The 22,677-nt window shown below is 38.0% G+C and overlaps 3 protein-coding genes across 4 annotated transcripts in view; 1 reads left to right on the top strand and 2 right to left on the bottom strand.

Moving 5' to 3' along the window:
• Nucleotides 1–1,352: 1,352 nt before the first annotated feature.
• The window catches only part of LOC114311306 (zinc finger A20 and AN1 domain-containing stress-associated protein 8), a 32,308-nt gene continuing 10,983 nt past the window's right edge, over nucleotides 1,353–22,677 (bottom strand). The window contains exons 3-4 of one of the 2 annotated variants that reach the window (XM_082869134.1): nucleotides 9,107–9,149; nucleotides 1,353–2,247 (exon numbers count right to left, since the gene is read on the bottom strand). In XM_082869134.1, the coding sequence (XP_082725260.1) occupies nucleotides 1,716–2,237 (522 nt within the window). In that variant the 5' untranslated portion in view covers nucleotides 2,238–2,247; nucleotides 9,107–9,149 and the 3' untranslated portion in view covers nucleotides 1,353–1,715. The remainder of the gene's footprint in view (nucleotides 2,248–9,106; nucleotides 9,150–22,677) is intronic. The other variant, XM_028257425.2, reaches the window with a different exon arrangement.
• Nucleotides 10,475–11,469, bottom strand: LOC145791493 (uncharacterized). The gene is made up of 3 exons (XM_082871849.1): nucleotides 11,142–11,469; nucleotides 11,016–11,098; nucleotides 10,475–10,930 (listed from the first exon to the last, which is right to left on the bottom strand). Exons 1-3 carry the CDS (start codon nucleotides 11,467–11,469, stop codon nucleotides 10,475–10,477), a joined length of 867 nt encoding a protein of 288 aa, XP_082727975.1.
• Nucleotides 18,517–19,164, top strand: LOC145791492 (uncharacterized). The gene has a single exon (XM_082871848.1). The coding sequence runs from the start codon at nucleotides 18,517–18,519 to the stop codon at nucleotides 19,162–19,164; it is 648 nt and encodes a 215-aa protein (XP_082727974.1).

Genomic DNA, 22,677 nt, shown 5'->3' with positions numbered 1-22,677 from the left:
AATTATCTAGTAAATTCAATCATAAGGCGCGTGATGTGGGGCAGGTTCTATTTGCATACCACAAATGTTCGAACGACACAAATGGTATGAACTAAGACAAAGTGTGGTGTGTAAATAAAAGCTCCTTGTAACGTCCGCTCCTAATTGTAGGACACATGACCATCTTATCCTTTGTTTTTTAGACAAGGTAGATGTGTAACTGAGACAATGTTGTGTACTCCCATAATTAGGCAAACATATAGGTAAAATTCAAAATTACTTTCTTTGGGCTGATCTTAAAAGGCCACTTATTGACTTAAAAAAGTTAATTTTGCTCTTTTTTTTTAATTAAAAAAAAAAAGAAAATCTTAATTGTTTGGCAAACTCAATTTCCGTCAAAACAAAAAAAGGTCCACTTTAGCCATCAATTGACTTATTTTCCATGAAAAAGTCCAATGGACAAGTCAATCCAACCATTTTCATTATTTTTTTTTTAATTTTTCCCATCCCCATCCTCACGTTCCTTATTTCTCAAATTTTTTAAGGGTCGGATCTTTGGTCAAGTATAAATGCCAAAGTTGCTTCTTGGAATGCAAATATACAATGGATGAGGTTGAGGTTGAGGTTGAGCATGGTGTACCCAACCCAACAAGCAGCCAAGTTTTGGCATCAAGGAAATTGCAAATTCGTAAGGCCGTACATTACTAGTGTGCAAATTCAAGGAAACTACAAAAATAGTGTTACAAATTTTTTTTTTTCTCTATAAATTAAAAAAATTAAAAAAAAAATCAAAACCATACCAAATAGGCCATAAATTACTTTTGGATTCAAATCTATCAGACATGATTCATTTGATTGCTATAAAGATGTATAGAAACAACAATGCTTGGAAGCCTTAATTTTCATGACCCGAATGACTTGAATGTCTCAAAACGATATCATTTTGGGTGTAAAACAACGTTTTAATACATTTGAACTATTTGGACCACACAAATTCGAGCTACCAAACATTTTTCACATAGAAAACAAGCAAGATTTGTTGTATCTTCTTGACAACCACGTAACAGCCATTAAGAACTAGCCAGTCCGACAAAAATGGATCATTTTATCATTGCATTAGTTTGAAGTACAATGTAGTTAAAAAGAAAAAATAAAAAATACAATTATGTAAGATGTAATCCAATCTTGTTTCATCAGAGAATATATTTTTTTTAAACCCCCCAAAAAAATAAAATCACACTTTTTCTACATCGTTATTGTGACTACCATTCCATCAAGAAGAACTAAATCTGAATCATAAAAAAGAAAATATAGCAAGTATAGTTCTGATTCCACCTGAACCACTTATTTTCTAACCATAATAGCTTACGAGGTGTAAATAACTATTCATTCATAGATGATTTATGTCATTTGAATTCTGCATAAACTGACTACATGTAAGTTTATCAAAATACAGATACCAGTTGAGAAAAGTAAAAGAGTAAAAAGTAAAAACTAACCACTGAAATATCCATCAAACCAGCACAAACAAACAAGTACTACTGCTGCTGCACACTGAAGCCAAATGATACATCCTCGCCAACAAACAAGAACACAAAGTTGTTCCGGGTAGAGAGATGCCCCAACTTTCATACCTTGAAACATTATACCAATTATAGGGACACCTAACAAGAGAACTGACCAACAAGAATACTGCAGTTGATACGAAGTTTTTAGTCCAAGATAAGACTCCTCTCCTAGAGCTTATCAAGCTTTTCAGCCTTCACAACAGGGTTGGCTTTGGCTATAGCATCCTGAGCAGCAGACCGATAGTCGAAGGGGCAGTCATGTTTGTCAGAGTAGCGATGAACTGCACAGAAGAGGTTACCACATCGGCAATTGAAACCAGTTAAGCCAACACGCTTCCTGCAAGCGCTGCACCTGTTTGGTGGAACTTCTTTAACTATCACATTATTCTCATTTAGTAATGATTCATGAGACGCTTGCATTGAAACAATCATGGAATCTGATGAACCAGCATCTACATGAACAGTTGTTATGGCAGAATCAGGCTCCTTCCCAGGGCTGCCAGACCCACCATTTGCAATACTCCCAATAGACGATGCAGCAAGTTTAGTCTGTTGTTGCTTCAACATCAAGTCCTTGTGGCACTTGGAACACAGGTTCATGGTTGCTGCACTTCCAAAAAATCCGCAGTTATTGACGCAAAGCATGGGAGCATCTGGAGGAACTTGGCATCCTGTCTCATTTTGCTCCATTTTGACTTTCCTGCAAAATATATCCTCCATGTGAAAAGGAAATATACAATTATTGATCACTCTCCCTAGTCCCTCCATGTGAAAAGGAAATATATCCTCCATGTGAAAAGGAAATATACAATTATTGATCACTCTCCCTAGTCCCTCCACACCCCGAACCCTGTGTACTGTTACCTTTCATTTATTTTTCTTCTCAAGGTTACCAAACTGCCACAGGCAGACACATATATTGCCAAATTATGTAAGGTTACATGCAAAGATGCACACACATTGATCCATCCCAATAAAAAAGAAAAAGAAAAAAGATGCACATTCACATATATATGAACATTTTCCAAAACCAATTAAAACTGAACAAGAAATGCAAAGCAAACAGTTAATAACAAATGCACTGCTATCATCCTTAATAACGTAAAAAAGATATTTCTAACCAAATAATATCCTGGAGCAGTTTTGATGAACAAGAAAGAGCTTACTACACTCAAAATTAGAGGGAAACAGTATTTCATGGGTTTTAGTGGGTCGATTGCAAACCACCTTCATTTGAGTTCACTCTTGAACTCAACAAATACACAGGTCTCTCTCTTGAACAAACATTCCATCATTCTCTTGACGGAATATTTATTTTCAAGTAACCAACTATTTGTGCCTTACACATTTATTTTTCAATTTTCAACACTAAATATGGTGATCCAAGTGCCCCAAGTTAATAAGTTATCTCAATGGAATGTTGTGCTGACCTCTATCTCAAACTTAATATCATTACCAAAGATAAACTTAGTTAAGAAAATTTAATAAAGATTATGAAGAACCCATTAAACAAATAAATTATGCAAAATGGATATATGTAGCAATATAAAAATCTATTGAACTCATGTAAACACCCATCTCTCTCTCTATATATACATATACAAAACCTCTTTCCATATATTCTCTCTCTAAAATCAAATAGACCAACCTCCCCATGCAAATTCCTCAAACGATGTGTGTACACTACCATTGCAATGGTTAGATCTATGTGTGCATCTGTGTGCATCTGTGCATATATTTATATACATATATCATGTGTGCACAAGTGTTCAAGCTGACAGATGGCCAAACCAGCACAATCGTCACCACCCACCACTAACTATACCCCCTTCACCCCAACAACCATCACCACATATCCCATCAACTCTATCACTACAACCATCAGTAAACCCACCCCATTAGTTGTGAATCATAATAATTGTTGATTGGCTGAATTTTATACAGGCTTCATGGTGGAGTTAATTTAAATAGATAAGTTGAGAGAGAGAGAGAGAGAGAGAGAGAGATGGGGTGGTGGTGTGACACCGACACAGCACGACTCAGACATTTCCCGACACTTTACACACAAGAAGCACATAACAAGTTTAAATAAAATAACTTGGAATCTAATGACCAAAAAAAAAAAAAACAATGTAAATTTATACATATTCTCCTCCTTTAGGCTTTAAAAATTATTATCTTTGAATTAAATATTCATATACATCATACATGACATATAATAATTATTTATCCTTATACATGATATATAATAAATATATAAAATTATATATCTTGTTTATGTGCTCCATGTGACGTGTCCAAAAATTTTTGAGAATTTTTGTGTCGGAGTGTCGGTGTCCTGTCATGTGTTCATGTCCGTGCTTCTTAGGTGGCAATGCCTCTAGAGAAAGACTGGGTCATGGCTAACAGGGTCAATCACGGGTTCAACCAACATCAAACAATGACGTCAATATGAAGTCATAATTTATTATTTATTATATGGTAAATTATAGTGACTTCCCTAAGGTTATTGAAAATGACAGATACCTCCCCTAAGGTTACTAAAATGACTGACTTTCACCATCAGATTTATCAACAAAATGACAACTATTTTACCGCTCCAATATCATATTTCCCTTAGTCTATTTCACAATGCCTTTCCTCTTATATTTGTAACCAAACAGTCCCAAAGGATTGTTTTCCTTCTCTCGTCTTCATCATCTTCTCTGACCAAACCTCCATGACTACTACTTCCAACCCCACCACTGTCTTCAACTCCAATATCTAACCAATCTGCATACCTTTTGAAACCCTAAAACCTTGATAAATTTTTGTTCAGATAACCATCACATTTTTTAACTCATGCTCTTGAATCAAGTCAACTAAGTCACCATTAAAGCATTATCTAACTCATCACAAAAGAACTTCACTTTGCAATATCTTTGAACAAATCAAGGAACAAACAGATTTATAGTCACTCAGAATCTTCAGATCCCACAGGTATCCACAACAGCCCCACGATTTCATTGATTTCAACAATAAAGTTGTTGGAAAAGACCAATGCACCAGAATGATGCTTCTACTCCTGATATCATCCATAACAAGATATTCACTAGAGGACTGATATGAAGCACGTATAAAAGCTGACAGTGGAAGTCTGCAACTCCGGAAGAATTATCATCAAACAAAACAAGAGAGATTTTTTTTTGATACATAAAGACATTTTATTACAGAAAAAACATCAAGATAAATACAAAAGAGAACACCCCAATCACCACCCTCTAGACAGAAAAAGAGTCCAAAAAAATCTAGAAAGGAAAACACATCCGGATCCACTCTCCCCAAAACCCAACTATACAAAATTCCCAAGAACCTATACTTCAACCGAACCACTGGCTCTTCCTCTCCTAGAAAATCCTTCGATTCTGTTCTAAACAAATAAGCCACATCAGACACATGGGTGCAAGAGATCAAGCTTTCCAGCAATGCTTACCAACCTGCCCCCCTAGCCAACTACGGAGCACATCCACAACAGTCCTGTGCTGAACCCGGGCCAAACCAAAAATAGCAAAAATGAGGACCCACAACTAACATGCTACGGGACAATGAAGAAGGAGATGAGAAATAGATTTTGCATCCCTCAACACATACAACACCAATTTACCAACACGTGAAGGTACCAAATAAGATTATTGAGTGTCAAGATGCTATCTAACACCGCCATCCACACAAAGAAAACAACTTTGGACGGAGCACCCACAATCCACACATTCTTCCATGGGAAGCACGTAGGCACACCCCTTACCAGTGCAGAATAAAAAGATGAAACGGAGAACACATGCTTGGCCACCTTTCCCCGCCACACCATACCATCCTCCCCCTCCCCTCCAATTCGCACCCCATACAACAATCCCAATAGATCCACTAGTTGACCAACCTCCCATTCCTGCACCGGCTGACGAAGGCACACATCCCAAAACACCCTTCCCTTCGAAGTACCTCAATCAAGTAGTACTAATTAATGACATATTTATGCACTTTTTAGGCCTTATTTGTAATGCATTGGGAGCTATTCTTGATCTAGACATGCATTTTTATTAGAAAGATGTAAAAATTTATGTATTATTGATTGATGTTTTTTGATTTAAAATAAATTGATAGTATTATTGATTGTTGTATTGATATCTATTACAATGATTCATGATTCCTATATATAGAAGAGGGTGAGTGTGTAGTAGGTAAGGAGTAGGTGAAGTGGAGGTGGTAGTGGTGTAGTGGGTTAGGTTTAGTGGAGTAGGTGAGGTGGTAGTGGTGTAGTGGGTTAGGTTTAGTGGAGTAGGTTCAAGTGGGTGAAGTAGGTGGAGAGTAGGTGGATTTTAACAGCCCCCCGCAAACTCAAGGGGGATAGGAACTAACCAACTTGAATTTGGAGAGAGTAACAAAACAAGAAAATACATAAAAATAAAAGAGGATAAGAGACACTGTATGGTCGTGTCAGACCATTGGTGAGACACTGGATGGTGGTGTCATAACGTTGTACAGGACACTGTATGGGGGTGTCATAACCATGTAGAGGACACTGTATGGTGGTGTCATAACGGTGTAGAGGACACTGGATGGCGGTGTCAGACCGATGTAGAAGACAGTTTATGGGGTCATGTCGGACCGTAGTAGCAGACAATGTTGTGACAGTTGTTGTGACAGTTTACAGAGTCTTGCTGGACCCTTGTAGAAACTAACCGGAATCAATGTCGGGACAGTTTACAGAGTCTTGTCGGACCCATAAAGGAGCTAACCGGAATCAATGTCGGGACAGTTTACAGAGTCTTGTCGGACCCATGAAGGAGCTAACCGGAATCAATGTCGGGACAGTTTACAGAGTCTTGTCGGACCCTTAAAAAGTTGCACCCTCAAAAGGTGTGCCCAATCCATAAAAAGGCGTGCCATCAAAAGGCGTGCCCAATCCATAAAAAGGCGTGCCATCAAAAGACGTGCCCAATCCATAAAAAGGTGTGCCAGATATGATGGCGAGGCACGTGAGTGCCTTGGCTGGCGCGCCCGTTTGTCGTCTAGCGTCAAGTGGCGCGCGATACGCGTGGCTGCCCCGGCTATTTAACCAAGACGGAGGCGGAGGCTGAGGCAGAGGCTGAGACAAGAAACTGAGAAAAAACTCTGAAAAACAAACTCTTCGTTGTCGGAGAGAGAAACTCGGTAATATTCTGTAACACGCTGTTGCCCAGAAAATGGCTTCGTCGTCCCGCGGTCTGCTCACCCTCTTTCCCGACCTCAACGAGTCAACAAGAGAGAGAACTGGTGCGGTGGCACTGGAACCTCAACCAAGCGCCCCGGAGTTTGCTCCGTTGAACTTTCCAATGCGGTCTGTGGAGCAAAGAATGGCAGTGCAGTCGGATGTGGAAGCCAATCAGTATACATTGAAGTCATGTGTGGAAACCATGACTGCGGTTACAAACTTGTCGAACCGGCTGCAGAGTAGGGCAAATGAGGTGCAGCAGTTAAACTCCCAGCTGGCTCTGCTCCAACGCATGTATAAGGATGCGCGAGCAGAGATAAGTGTGCTAAAGGCGGAAAATAAGGAGCTGAAGCGGAAGGCCACCGTGATGTTCCGTTTTGGAGGTCCGCCATATTCTGTAGTGGAGGAGCAGGGAGGAGGCAACTTGCTTGGTGGTCTAGGAAGCACGGAGGCAACACCGGCAAGGACCACCCAGGACGGAGGCAAGAAGAAAAGACCGGCGGCTGCGTAGAGAAGAAAAATTCCACTGTGGGTGTGGTAGTTTTGTTTTTGTTTGTGTGGGTTTTTTTTTTTTTTTTTTTTTTTTTTTTTTTTTTTTGATGTAAAAGTGTGATCGGGGTTGATCCCCTGATATGAATAAAATGACAAGGTTGTGAAATGTTGTTGGTGTTATTTTGTGGTGTTGTTTTGTTTAATAAGAAAAATAAAATAAAAGAAAATAATGGATAAAGAAAATAGAGAAAAATATTTGTGGATGGGTGATAAGAAAAACAGCAGTGTGATTTTTTTTTTTTTTTTTTTGGTGGAATATAAAATAAATAATAATAAGAGAATGGAAAACGGGTGATGCTTACTAACAAGGGATAGGGAAAATATATTATAATAAAAAATATATATATATATATATATTAAAATAAAAGAAAAGGGTGAAAGAACGTGGATGAAATAAATTAAGAGAAAGGAGAGATATGATTAAAGTGGGTTTGAAAGTGGGAAAAGATGAGAGAGAGGGAGATAGAGTGGGTGCATGATGATGATGTTGGGTCCATGGAGAGAGAGAGAGAGGGATGTCCAAGAAGCTTGTGCTTTTGATAGTTACACATTACCCAAGCTGTATGTGAAGATGCATGTTACTGTCTTACACTTCTGCAGGCTTGGTATTCTTTGTGGGGCACTTGCAACACGTGACATTGAAAATTGTATTCAAAAATGATGACATCTCCAACATGAAACGTCTTGGAAGCAGCCCAGGCCTTGTAATCAATATTCCCAATGATGGTTCAACCAGCGGAGTCCCCAACCTTGTACACTGCTGCCATTGAAACCTTCAAGCCAGCAAACATGGCTACCAACAACAGAGCCACAGCTCTACACCCCACACCCAAATCCATGGCTAAGAGAGAGAGAGCAAATCGGGAAAAAAAACAGCAGTGACGAGCAGAAAAGCAGCGCCAGAAACGCCAACGACAACGACGAGTAAGAGTACAACCACGGATATGTGAGAGGCGAGGTGAACGGCGATAGAGGCTAGACGATGATGCGGGTGTCGTCGCCGACATAGCGGAGGAGGGGTGTAAGAAAATGTTGAAGAAGTCAAGGTATGTGTAGAAAATAAGCGGAATAGGTTGAGGTCCGGCGGGCGGCCAAGGCGAGGTTGCCGCCCGCCGGTGAAGCGAGAAATACTAAGGTCTTAACCTTGCTCTGATACCATGTAAAAATTTATGTATTATTGATTGATGTTTTTTTATTTAAAATAAATTGATAGTATTATTGATTGTTGTATTGATATCTATTACAATGATTCATGATTCCTATATATAGAAGAGGGTGAGTGTGTAGTAGGTAAGGAGTAGGTGAAGTGGAGGTGGTAGTGGTGTAGTGGGTTAGGTTTAGTGGAGTAGGTGAGGTGGTAGTGGTGTAGTGGGTTAGGTTTAGTGGAGTAGGTTTAAGTGGGTGAAGTAGGTGGAGAGTAGGTGGATTTTAACAAAAGATATGGGGATCGACGTTGGTCCATAGGATTTTGTGCTATTTTGTCTAAATTATGGGTTCCGATTTATGGTTATTTTAATTCTATTTAGCCGATTCAATTGAAGATTATTCTTAAATTGAGACCCAGGCTTACTAAAGTATAATGAAGCATTCTTCAGATTAGAAGATCAAGACATATCTGATGAAGAATTAATAGACCAAGTCATGTGTGAAGTTTGGCTCATTTCTTAGCTTTTTGAAATTTGAATGGTGAAGAATTGATTCCTTAACCGATTATGGAGCTCTATGGATCATTTAGCATTGATGACAAATCAATTCCATAATCAATCTGGAAGCTTACGAGAATTAGGACTCAAGATGGATCGATTCCATAATTGATTAACCTGCAAAAGAAAGGTCACGAATTGATTCCACAATCGATTCAACTGCAAAAAAAGGAAATGCGTTTAAGTGCAATCTGACTTTTAAACTTCTGGGTTTTTGACATACTTTATTTCTTTTTCCAGTAGTTGACTCTTGAAAATATATATTGTGTTGGATAATCTTCAGGAAGGTTTTCCATCTTGCTATATAGGGAAAGATCTTTTTATCTAAATATAAGGGGGATCGCAAGAGGGCTGAGAAGAGGAGATCCAATACAGAACAGCAAAGACAAGGAAAAAGTGAGCAATGTTTCGCAAGGATGAGGAAACTATGGCGTTCATCACCAGCTTCTTCTCTTTACTTTTTTTTTTTTTTTGTTTAGAATGATTATTAGCACTTTGTTTATAGGGTTTTCTTCCATAAGCATGAATGGCTAATTCTCTGGCTAGGGCTAGAATCTATTATGTGCGCTTGAAATTATCAATGTGGTTTTTCACAGATTTATGGTTGAATGGTTGGGGAATGATTAATCTTTAGAAACATTGCACGTTGACAAGTTTTTATGATTCACTATGATTGTTGGATATATCAAATGTATATTTTGCATGATTCATTATGACTTTGGAATATAATGAACGCATAATTTTCCTTGTAACATATTAATAGAATCAATTTCTCAATCAAGCCAAGTTCAATCCACTTTACACATTGTTTTGTCCTTTATTGCTAAATTTTCCAATTAGGAAAGTTGGCTCTCTAACCTAATTGAATTAAAATAATCCAAGCCCATGTAATAGGATGCTAGGTGGATCCTTGAATTCTTACTGTTTGTCTCCATTGATTTTTCTTAATCTAAACTTTATTATTTTCGGTTATAGTTTTAATATTACTCACTTGCTCCACTTCCTATTGGAAAACACAAATTCATTGTTTTTTTTTTATGCACAATAATAGAAATTATACACAGGTGTCTACTAGTGGATCGAGCTCAAATTCACTGAGCAATTATTATTTGCAAATTCATGCACTTTGGTCGCAATCATTTTGTTGCAGCAAATACCATAATCTCCACATGAAACATGGAACCAATATTTGAATTTGAATTCAAAGGTAAAGAGGTAAAACATGCACAGGGTTCATATTCAAGAATAGCACAAATATTCCGATTAGATGCAATAAGAAATATTTACATGGAGAATAGATGTGGTGCAGAGGAGTATTGGCACAACCCTGATATCAAAAGTAATCACAAATATTCTCAAAGAACTATTAATATCAAGCAAAGACAGAGCAGCAACAAACTTGAGAGGTGACTTATCAGAAATAATATTAGAGTCTCGCAACATCACGAGAGAGACCCAACAGGAGTAGAGGAAGCAATTTCATCAGGCTTGATGAAGATGATGAAATTTGAGAGGAGATGATGGCCCAATCTGTGATGCCAAATGGAAGCAGAGGCAGGAGAAGTAGTACAATTATTATCCTCAGAAAACTGATGAACAAACACAAGATTGGATGAGATGGAAGGAACATGCAAGAGTTTATTCAATTTAAAAGAAAAGTGAGGTGTAGGAAGAATCCCTTTACCAGAGTGATGAATGGGAATAGAAGAACCATTACCAACAGTGACTTGCTCAGCTCCGTAGTAAGGTTGATATATACTCAGATTGCCAAGATCATGATTGATATGATCAGTTGCAACAAAGTCAAGAAAACAGGGAGAGCTGGAAGACTGAGATTGAGATCCATTCTCAGAGCCAATAGCAACAAAGGCTTTACTTCCTGGCTTGCAAGAGAAGAACTGGAAGCAGGCTGAGAAAAGGATTGAAGTTGATAACCAGGATCCAGTAGGTGCCAACAATCAAATGCAGTATGACCAGATTTACCACAAATTTGACAAGGATAAGCATATGAAGATCTGCCTCGATTGTTAGATCAACCTCTAAAATTGGATGTGAATCTTCCATTCCTGTGAAATCAAGAACCATTTCTAGAATCACCTCGATAATAACCTCTGCCATGTTGATTGGAATCATTGCTGCCTTTATAATATTGATTTGAAGAAGAGTGAGGTTGTTGGCCTTTGATTGTTGCATATGCAGCAGTAAGATCAGAGGAAGTGACCTCACTTTCAATATGAATTGCTTCAGAAAAAAGCAAAGAAGAGAGTTCCTCCATGGAAATGCTCTCAGATCTTGCTCGAATTGCTGTTTTAAAGGAATCATACTCCGAAGGTAATCCATTTAGAGCAATGAGAACCAAGTCAACATCATCAATAGAAGCAGAGGCAAGATTCAACTGATCGACAATTTCCTCGATTCGATTAAGATATTGCTCCATTGTATCAGATTTCTTTGCAGTAGTGTTTAATTTCTTCTTCAATTGATGAATGTGTGATTGGGAGAGAGAGCTAAAGTGCTTATCAAGAGCTTTCCATACTTCAAAACAGGAATGAAGATGAAGAACTGAGGTAAAAATTGAAGGAGACAAGGTAGCACTAATGCAACTAAGAAGATGAGCATCAATTGATTGCCAACTGAGATGCTCTGGATTAATCACCTCTTTTCTAGTTGAATCTTGAGTTCAAATTACTGGACATGATGAAGATCCATCTACAAACCCTAGCAGATTTGTAGCTCAAAGCATTTTATGATATTGATTCTTCCAAACAATGAAGTTTGTAGAATCAAGCTTCACTATAACGAAAGAATTGAGATTAGAAATCAACAAACTCAGGTTAGAAGGAAGGCTTCAGCCATGGAAGAGGATTTAAGCTCGTTAGAGCATTCATGCTCTAACACTATGAAGAAAACTTAGAAATGTATTTCTTGAATATCCAAATTGTTACACACATATTTATACAGAGTCACTCACCTCTCTAACTAACTCTAACTAACTTTCTGTTACAATGCAGTCACATGAGCTGCACTCCCATACAACGGTCCTATGGTATCCTTCAATGCATCCTTACGAGTGCTGCTCTTGATTGGATCATGACTTTTTATTTGCTACCTCATCAAGGCAATGGTTTGTCTTTCCAATGATGTGATTAGCACGGTCTTAACTCAACCCCAAAAGCTAGCTGTTGAGATGAAGGTTCCCTCAAGCTTATATACTTCACATTACTTTAGTACTTAGGCGATGTGGGACTTCGCTTCATAGTCATAAACATCGAGAGGTCTTTAGATCAAGTTATAGGAGGCAAATGATGTAGAGTATATGAAGCTCAAGGAAGGTTACATTAAAAAAAGTGATGATATTTGGACATTGACATGATTTCAAAGAGCAACTGATAGGAACTACACAAAATTATGTTTCTTGTGTTATTAGAGTCTTATTTTATAGTTATTTTTTGTTTTCTAGATTTTTAAGGTCACAGGTATTTTGGTAAATTATAGATATGTTGACATGGGTTGTAGGGGTCGTCTTATGGGTCAAGTTATTTAATTGGTTTTAGTTCATATTTTTTATTTGGTCATAGATGGGTTTTGGAAGTGAAAATTTTAGTAGTTTCCTATTTTGGAATCCTAGATAGTAAAGGAACTCTAGAGGAACAACACTAAAGATTTGTCACTTGTGAAAATGATGACAATCGATGGCCAACCAAGTGTCTCAAAGGAATTTGGTAGGCTTAGGTTGCGGTGGAATGAGGACTCGATGGATAGCAAAGTTGAGCCAGAGCACTCTTGCCTATGACAATGAAATAGCCAATCATGTTGTACCTTGTCTTGCCTTGCAATCTTCTATGAAGCATGAATACTTTTAAAATAGAGTCGTATCTGTATTTGATTCTAATACTCCTAGGATACTTGTGGATATGTATCAAATACTTCCTAAGAATATCCGATACTTCCTAAACGTATCCGATACTTGATATTAATTTTGTTTACTTTTGAGAAGTATTGGATACCTTTGGGATACTCTACATCACGTATCTGATCCGAACTAATTTGAAAGTGAGATTGTGATATTTCTTGCATAACATTATAGGAGAAGAAGCTAGGGACGTTAAAAAATTAAGCTTGTGTATAATACAATACTAAAAATTATAAAAAAAATTCCACGAAAGTATCCTAGTTGTACTCGTATCTTATTTTTTAGGTTTTATCATATCAGCATATCCGTATTGTATCGTGCCCATATCTGTATACATGCTTCATAGGTAATCATGAATAGTTCTACTACAATTTATTGCTCTAAACATAAAGGGAGACCACATTTGGGTCTACTTGTTGACCACCTAGATAACATCTCAAGGTAGACTGATCAAGCGTTGAGGTAGAGCCGTCAAAGATGAGTTGCCAATAGAACTGTAGGTCAGCTTAAGCCTCTTCAATGAGTTGAGTTTCTAGATGAACCAAAAGAGAGAGTTGGAAGTGTTCTTCTCGACAAAGTTGTGATGGAAGCATTTTCAACATTTTTCAAGCATATGGAGGTGGTGTCCAGTATTGAGTAACAATATATATGGTCACTAGAGAGAGAAAACCATAGAAAGAGGTGCAATTGTGGAGCCATGGACTATGTGTTCATTATTGTTCAACTGACACTATCAAAGTAAACTACTTTATCATATATTTCAGGGCAGCATAAATCACAGCACAACTGCTAGGCCTTGGGATCTCAACTCACTATTGGCATGACCGAATGATACATGTTTGATTTTGATACAATTTATTTTCAGATGATAGGTAGAAACTTCATTATGACCCATGTACATTGAAATCAAGGTTGCATTAGTGATATGATGTTTGACCACTTCAATTAACATTCTCAATGATATTATTGCATGGATCCTTCATAATTGTCTTACCAACATCAAAACAATGTGCCCCTTGATGAAGTGGCTATAAAGCCACTTGTGCAATTGTCCCGGCAAAGCCAAAAGTCATAGTGATGCTGAATGGCTATCAAGAAATCCGTTCAACAAACTAATTGATTCCAAAACAAAAAATTATGGAGAATTGATCCAAAAGAAAAGACCAAAAGGTTTAAGCAATATAAGAAGAGAGCACAAGAATACAAGGATCAAAACTCTAATAACTTAATATTATTATCTCAAAGCTAACCTAAAACTATTACATAGAGTCATATATATATAGGCAACATAGGAAACCCTAATTAAGAATACCAAAAATATAATACTAACCTAATAGAACTCTAAATCAAATTAGACAACATAAATAAATAAAATTACCAAATCTTTAATATCTCTTTTATCCCACGCCTTTCCGTTCCCCATCACATAGCCTTAGTAAAATCATCATGTATGCACAAAAAACATCTCTATCTTTGTAAAAGCATACCAACATTGTATGAGTGATTTTCTCTTGGCCTTGCCTGTATCCAAGGTTATCAAAATTGGGATCCTAGGTGAGATTGTTGGGAGGGGTACTCATGGATTGTATCATATAAAATGAAAAATTATTGATAATGATAATGTATTTTACATAATTTTAAAATCATCAAAAATAAATAAATTTAGGGCTGGTTTGGCTTATCCTAAATAAGCCAAATAGTCAAAAAGTTACTCCAAAATCCAAAAAGATATCACTATTCACCAAAAATAATAATAATAATAATTATTATTTTCTGCCCAAAGTACACACCGAATTGACCAAAAGCCGGCTGCTGTGCAGCGGCAGTGCACATATATGAAATGATTGGGTGTGATTTGCACACACACCGCTGTTTGGCCTGCGGGGCTATCACGGGTCCCGTTTTGATAATCTGAACCGTTAAATGTGTAGAACTCGTCGAGTACTATATGTCTGCAAAAAATCACATTGATCGGATATCGATAACTATATGATCAGATCAGTTATGTACGACAAATGAATGGTATTATAATTAATGATTGAAAAATAAATATATCTGATCAGATAGCTATCGATATCCGATTAACGTGATTTTTTATAGGTACATAGTGTTCGACGAGTTATACACATTGAACGGTTCAGGTTATTAAAATGGGACCCGTGATAACCCCCACAGACCAAACAAAACCGTGCAGTGCTTTGTACAAAAAATAGCCAATAATTTCCAACTCCCATTCACACCTTCCGATTTGTACGGCTGGGGCCCACCTGTCACTATTCATCTCTTACACACTCTTTTTATACAATTTTTTAATACACATTTTTTCATAAAAATCCAAAAAGTTAACCCAAACCTCCATATTTTTTTCTCAACTTTTTTAGTCCAAAAAGACAAAAAGTGCACTTTTTTAGGATACCCCAAACCAGCCCTTAATGTAATGTATCTTTGATGTTAACATAAATTAGAGGAGATGTTCGACGGAGTTTATAGTCAAAGGTGGTTCCATAAGTGCAAGTTGATTCCAAAGACTCGTCATCTCAATATAGAAAACCTAAATAGACTGATCCCGCAGACAAGCACTCTGAATAGCTGATGCCAACTCATAACGCTTAGCAAAGTTGAATTGCTGATAAACTCCGAATAAATAGTCTCATACCTCCTTAGTAGTTGTGTACTTGGAAAACATAATCCCAATACGATCTTCCATAGAGTTGTGAAACTAAGTTAGAACTTGGGCATTATCACAATCCCAAATGTTACAAGAAGCCAAATATCCTTCCTTTTTCAGATCCGATGGACGAGGAACAGAACCAAAAATGTATCCCTATTTTTTTCAACCAGGAAGAAAATTCTTCATAATATTAGACCAATAAGCATAATTGGCACCGGTGATAGCTTAAATTTTCTCATTTGACATCGTAATAAACTAAAAATTGGAAATAAACGCGTCGAAGTGTAATAAACAAAAAGATGAGGGGTTCAAGTGTAATAAACCAAAAATAGAACCGAATAATTAGTGGCCCACACAAGCAGAATCAGATGGAGATGATAGCTCTTCTCTTTCATGAATCAGGGTGAGGTTGAGATAAACAAACCCACTGAATTGCAATCAAACCCAAAGAGAGATAATCGCGATCAAGAACCAGAGAATCGCAATCGCGATCAAACCCATAGAGCGAGTCGCGATTGAAATCTAAACCAGAGAGAGGTGCAAGCTTCAGGCAAGTTTGACATACCAAAAATTACATCTAAGCGGTTCAATTGTGAACCACGCGAGCCAATGAACCTAACCAGATGAATTAGAACTCTAAACCAGACAGAACGAGAAAGAGAGCTTCAATTGACCAGGATAATCGCAAATCAAAAGAGAGAGAACCAGCCGATTCGTGACTAAAAAATTAGAGGAACTCGTGAATTAGACGACTAGGGTTACGCATACTGCTCTAATACCATGTAAGCTATCTAAAAGAATTCATATATTCAAATTGTATTGTTTACAAAGAGCGTATCAATTCTATAACCCTAAACCTAAGTCTCAAAAGAACATAAGTCTCAAAAGGAAATACAATCACAACCACAACCATTCCTAATATAGACAATATATACAATATATTCTCACAATGCCACGTGTACAATTGTCTTACATGTGCAATTTGTCTCGACAAGGAAATTCCTACAATTCTAGAGAGAGACCTGAGAAGCAACCATACAAAGATCAAAGTAACTCCAATGAGCCCCTTCACACGACATTCACATTTCAAGGGCATTGAAAAGCTACAATGAGTGTTGACAATGAGAGATTGTTGAGGTAAAAGTCGGGTTTAGGGGATTACACAACCTTGAGTTATACATGGTCTTCATCTCGACTTTGCTTTTATCTCAACGAAGATTATCCCATCAAAGGCCGAAAGATGTCTTAAGTTTCAACCATTCTTGTTCACAAACTCAATAATCTCATTTCAATTGGATCATAATAGTGTCTACCTGATTTTCACTTAGCGAGAGAGATATTGCAGGTATTGCGTTGATTTTCCACTTCGACAAAGAGAGATCACAAATCTCGCATGCATCTTTAGAATCTTCCCAGGCAAGTAAAAGGTGGGAGAATAAGTTGCTTCAACAATTCATTAAAGAAGGTATCATTGTAATTGTCTCAACAATAGTCATTAAAGAAACATGTAATTGCCTACCAAATTCAAGGCTAATGGACATCACAAAATCAACTTCAGAAAATCGAAGTTGTGGCATTTTGATCGTCAAGGTCATGAACTGATGTAGGACAGCGCTGGCTTTTCAAAAAAAATGTTATTTGACGGCCTAAACAGTGGGTACTTTAGGGTTTTAAGGGTTAAATTGAAGGCTAATAGGTAGGGAAATGGATTATGATTGATTTGGGGGTAATTGGATAGAGTTTTGAGATTGAAAAGTGCACTTTTAGAGAGCCGTGAATAGTAATCCAAGAATAATAAATTGAAATAGAAAAGAAAAATAAAGAAGAAAATAGTCTAGGAGTCACTCCTAGAATTCGTTAGGCATCACACCTAGGGTTTGATTGCATTACACAATCCATAAAGAAGCTTCAAAAGCTCTTAAAATTCTCTAAAATATTAACTCTATTAAATTATAAGCATTACATGACTTTATATCATAGTTGTCAAATCGGGATTCGAATCGTGAATCGAAATGGCCATGTGCCGAATCGCGAATCGAATCGAATTGTGAATACTAAAGATTCAATCACTTTTTTTTAAATTACATTTAAAAAAAAAAACATATTTATACACTTAAATATTATAAACATGAAATATTTAGACTTACTTTAATGAAAATGTTATTTTACATGATGATCACGTGGTCTAAATAGGTAAGACCCTTCTATGACAAGTGTTAAGTGTTAGGGATAGTTTAGTCTTTATGTATTATTCTTATTAGTATAAATAAATGTGTAAGGGGGAAACCCTATGCTTTTTGAATTAAGAAATATATAGCAGCTCTCTCTCTCTCTCTCTCCTTCTTCTTCTTCTTCTTCTTCTCATCATCTATACATTCAACATGGTATCAGAGTAATATCTTCCTCCTTGAAGATGATTCCTCTCATTCTCTAGGTACGTCTATAGCAGCAGCAAAAAAAAAAAAAAAAAAAAAAAAAGATTAGCATGCTTGAAATTTAATGGGTATTCATCCTGTAATCTCCTTTTGATGTTTTGGTCATTCTTGATTTCTTTTTCCAATTTTTTTGATTTTTCGTCAATATTAGGTGATTTTTCGAAAGTTGCTGTTTGAACCCTTTTTGATTGGTTTTGTCCCTTCCTCTCACTTCTGTGGGAGCCAACTGGAACCCTTCAAGGGTTTACTGCCCCTGATTTGAGGTATTTTGGCCCTACCTTGGCTTTTTTTTGCATTTTGGATGGTCTGCTTTAGTTTTTTAAGCTTGTAGGTGATCTGGTTACTGTATTCTAGAATAATCTTGCCCTGTTTTAGCCTTAAAAGGTGAGTTGTTGTGCTGGTTCAGTGTTTTTTGGATTCGTTTGATATCCTGCTTGTGTTTCTGCACCATCTTTCTCTCATCTCATGGCTGCCATCGAGGGTAAGGGCAAGGAGGAGAGTGGGCTGAGTCATGGTATGACTCTTAGTGACAATCCATCTCTCCAGATTAGTCCGATCAAGCTTAATGGTACCAATTACTTGATTTGGTCCCGCTCCCGTAGTCTTGCCATTGCCGCCCGGCAGTTGACAAGCTATATTACTGGTAATACCCAGCAACTTACTAAGAATAGTGCTTTATCTGCTCAATGGATTTCTGAGAATACTTTAGTTATGACCTGGCTCATCAATTCTATGGAGCCTACCATTAGTCGGACTTTTCTCTTAATGGATACTGCTCACAAGATCTGGATAGCTGCCTCTCAGATGTATTCTCAACAGGGAAATGATACACAGGCCTATGAATTGCGTAAGAAGATTAGGGTTTTGGATCAGAAAGATCGCTCTCTGGCAGTCTACTATGCTGAGTTGAGTGGTTTATGGCAGAAGCTAGATTTCTACCAGAGTTTCCAACCATTTTGCTCCATGGATGCCATTATGTTTCAGCAGGCTGTGGAAAAGGAGCGGGTGTATGACTTTCTTGCTAGCCTGAATTTAGAGTATGATCAGATACAGGTTCAGGTGTTGGGTCGCTTTCTGTATCCTACATTGCGTAAGGCTTATGCACTGGTTTAGCAGGAGGAGAGTCCTTGTAGTGCTATGGTGCATGCTCCTGTTCCGGATCGGTCAGCGATGGTTGTCTGTCCCAAGTCACGTGATACTCCGCCTTGTCAGCCTCAAGGTGGTGGTAAGGGTCCATTGGTTGATCGAGACCGATTAAAGTGTGAGTATTGTGGAAAAGATCGACATGATAAAGAATACTGTTGGAAGTTGCATGGCTGACCTACTCGAGGCCGTGGTCGTGGTGTTCGTCCTCAAGCACATGTTTCTGGGACTATTGCTAGTGCCTCGAATGATGCTAATTCTATTTCTCAAGATGAGCTTCACACTCTCTGACGTTTGATGGCTCGACTTGATTCTTCATATGCCTTAGCTCCGTCCTCTTCTGCCTCTTCCAACTTCGCCCACACAAGTATTTCTGCTAGTGCACTTAGTGCCTCTTCGTCATCTCCTTGGATCATTGATTCCGGTGCTACCAATCACATGACGAGTACTTCTAGTTTTTCCATTCTTATTCACCTAGTTCTGGGCTCTGGGCGAGATAAGGTTAGAGTGGCTGATGGCACTTTATCTTCTATCTCCGGCAAGGGTTCTGTTCATTGCACCTCTTTACTTTCGCTTTCATCTGTTCTTCATGTTCCTACTTTTTCAACTAACTTACTTTTTGTTAGTAGCCTTACTACTACTCTCAATTACTCTATAACCTTTTCTCCGACTCATTATGTCTTTCAGGAATTGGCTATGGGGAAAATGATTGACAGTGGTAGAGCACAAAGTGAACTATACTTTCTGGATGCCATTCCTGCATCACCTTTGTCCTCTCAGGCTCTTCAATGCACTTCTGGCTCCTCCCTTCGTCTCCTTCATTAGTGGCATCGCCGTTTGAGGCATCCTTCCTTTAGCATTTTAGAGAAACTTTTTCCTTTATTAGTTCGGGATTGTCCTAGGAATAACTTTGTTTGTGATGCTTGTGAGCTTGCTAAGCATAAACGTACTTGTTATCCTTCAATTAATAGAAGTACTTTTCCTTTTATGCTTATTCATACCGATGTGTGGGGTCATTCTCCTGTGGTTACCTCTAGTTATTAGTGGTTTGTCACATTTATTGATTGCTATTCCTGTGTGACTTGGCTTTATTTACTTCGTACTAAAAATAAGATTTTCTCATGCATCAAAAGTTTTCATAAAATGATATCCAATCTCTTCAATGATACTATCAAAATTCTTAGGAGTGATAATGGACTGAATATGTTGATGGCGTTTTCAGGGCATACCTCGAGGAGCATGGCATTCTTTATCAGACTAGTTGTGTTGGCACTCCTGAACAAAATGGAGTTGCTGAACGCAAGAATGGCCACCTCCTTGAGGTTGCCCGCTCTCTTGTTTACCATGAACGTTCCTAAGTCTTTTTGGGAGGAGGATGTTCTTACCGCGGCTTACCTTATTAACCGTATGCCCTCTAGTGTCCTCCACTTCCAAATTCCTCTTGAGCTTCTTCCTGTGACTTATCCCACTTATTCCTTTCCGCCTCGGGTTTTTGGTAGTGTTTGTTTTGTTCATCTTCAACCTCGTACTCGTGGGAAGCTTGATCCTAAGGTTGTCCGGTGTGTCTTTCTCGATTATTCTGCTACTCAAAAGGGCTACAAATGCTATGACTCTCACACTCATAAGCTGTATGTTAGTATGGATGTCACCTTCCGTGAATCTGAGTCCTTTTTTTCTGGTCCTCCGCTATCCCCTCAAGGGAAGAATGGTATTGATGAGATTGCGGATGAGACAACGGCTTCATATCAACATGAGTTGTCTTTTTTCCTTTCTAATCAGCAAGTTGTTATTTGTGGTAAGGGGGAGCCTAGCAATTCTATTGATGAGGAGTCGAATATCGATTGTTGTTTAGACAGAGCTAATCTTAAGACTTGTTCACGACGTCAGAAAGAGCAGGCTTCTCGTGTCACCAAGTCAATCATCATCTCCTATGCCAGTTCCACACCCAATTTCCACTGAGACTACAGGTAATGATCCTCAATCCATTTCTTCAACTGTTGTTGATGGTCCTGTTACTGATGATTTGAGTCTTCCTATTGCTCTCAGAAAGGGGATTAGAGCTTGTACTCAACACTCTATTTCTAAATTCATGTCATATGATTCATTGCCTTCTCCATATTGTGCTTTTGTTTCGTCTTTTTCTTCTGTGTATTCCGCAAGATTGGAAAGAAGCCATCAATGATCCTAAGTGGAAGGTAGTTATGGTAGAAGAGATGCAAGTTTTGAGTAAAAATAACACATGAGAGTTGGTGTCTCTTCTTAATGGGAAAAAACCAGTCGGATGTAAGTGGGTATTCACCATTAAGCACAATGCAGATATGATGATTGAACGGTACAAAGCAAGACTAGTGGCCAAGGGATTTACCCAGACATATGGAATAGATTATCAAGAAACTTTTGCCCCAATAGTAAAGATGAATTCCATTCGAGCTATTCTATCGTGTGTTGCTAATTTGAGATGGCCTCTATAGCAACTAGATGTCAAGAATGCTTTTCTTCATGGGGATTTGGAAGAGGAGGTATATATGGATGTACCTCCAGGATTCTCATCTCAGTCTACAGTTAGAAAGCTTTGTAAATTGAAGAAGGCTTTGTACGGTTTGAAACAATCTCCTAGAGCCTGGTTTGGTAGATTCCTAAAGGCAATGCTGGGATTTGAGTATCAGCAAAGCAATGCGGATTACACCTTGTTTGTCAAACGCAATGTACATAAGGTAACAGTGCTTATTGTATATGTGGATGACATAGTTGTGAGAGGTAATGATGAGGAGGAGGTGACCCATCTCAAGATGCAGTTAGCCAAGGAATTTGAGATAAAAGATCTTGGTCTATTGAGATACTTTCTTAGGATTGAAGTTGCCAGATCTGATAAAAGCATCTTCATTTCTCAAAGGAAGTACATTGTAGATCTTCTTAAGGAAACGGGCATGTTGGGCTATAGACCAACTGATTCACTGATCGAGACTAATCATCGTCTTTGTAATGGAGTTGGTGAGCTTGTGGAGAAGGAAAGGTACCAAAGACTTGTGGAAAGACTGATATATCTCTCATACTCGTCCAGATATTGCCTATGCAGTTGGGATAGTGAGTCAGTTTATGCATGATCCTCGTGCAACTCATTTGGATGCAGTCTATCGCATTTTGAGGTACCTTAAATCTGCTCCTGGAAAAGGAATTCTGTTCTCTAATCATGGTCACTTAAGGTTGGAAGTGTTCACAGATGTAGATTGGACAGGCTCTATAGATGACCGACACTCTTACCTCTGGTTATTGTGCTTTTGTAGGGGAAAATCTAGTCACATAGCGTAGTAAGAAGCAGGCAGTAATTTCCAGATCTAGTGCTGAAGTTGAATACAGGGCTATGGCACATGGAACATGTGACCTAATGTGGCTTCAATCTTTGTTGAGTGATATTGGGCTTGATTGGAGTGATCCCATGACTTTGTATTGCGACAACAAGGCTACTATTAGTATTGCACACAA

The sequence above is a fragment of the Camellia sinensis genome, chromosome 5 (assembly GCF_055761805.1).
Source record: "Camellia sinensis isolate YWXY chromosome 5, ASM5576180v1, whole genome shotgun sequence".
NCBI classification, from domain to species: Eukaryota; Viridiplantae; Streptophyta; class Magnoliopsida; order Ericales; family Theaceae; genus Camellia; species Camellia sinensis.
This window is presented reverse-complemented; position numbering and strand designations above follow the sequence as displayed.

Bases quoted from the DNA above. Each gene is read 5' to 3' on its own strand.
- LOC145791493 (XM_082871849.1), bottom strand. From the start codon at position 11,469: ATGGAGCAATATCTTAATCGAATCGAGGAAATTGTCGATCAGTTGAAT. The intron at 11,099-11,141 runs GTTATTATCGAG...TTGATTTCACAG, and splicing joins TTCCAATCAACATGGCAGAG to GAATGGAAGATTCACATCCA. The intron at 10,931-11,015 runs GTAAATCTGGTC...GCCTGCTTCCAG, and splicing joins TTATCCTTGTCAAATTTGTG to TTCTTCTCTTGCAAGCCAGG.
- LOC145791492 (XM_082871848.1), top strand. From the start codon at position 18,517: ATGGCTGCCATCGAGGGTAAGGGCAAGGAGGAGAGTGGGCTGAGTCAT.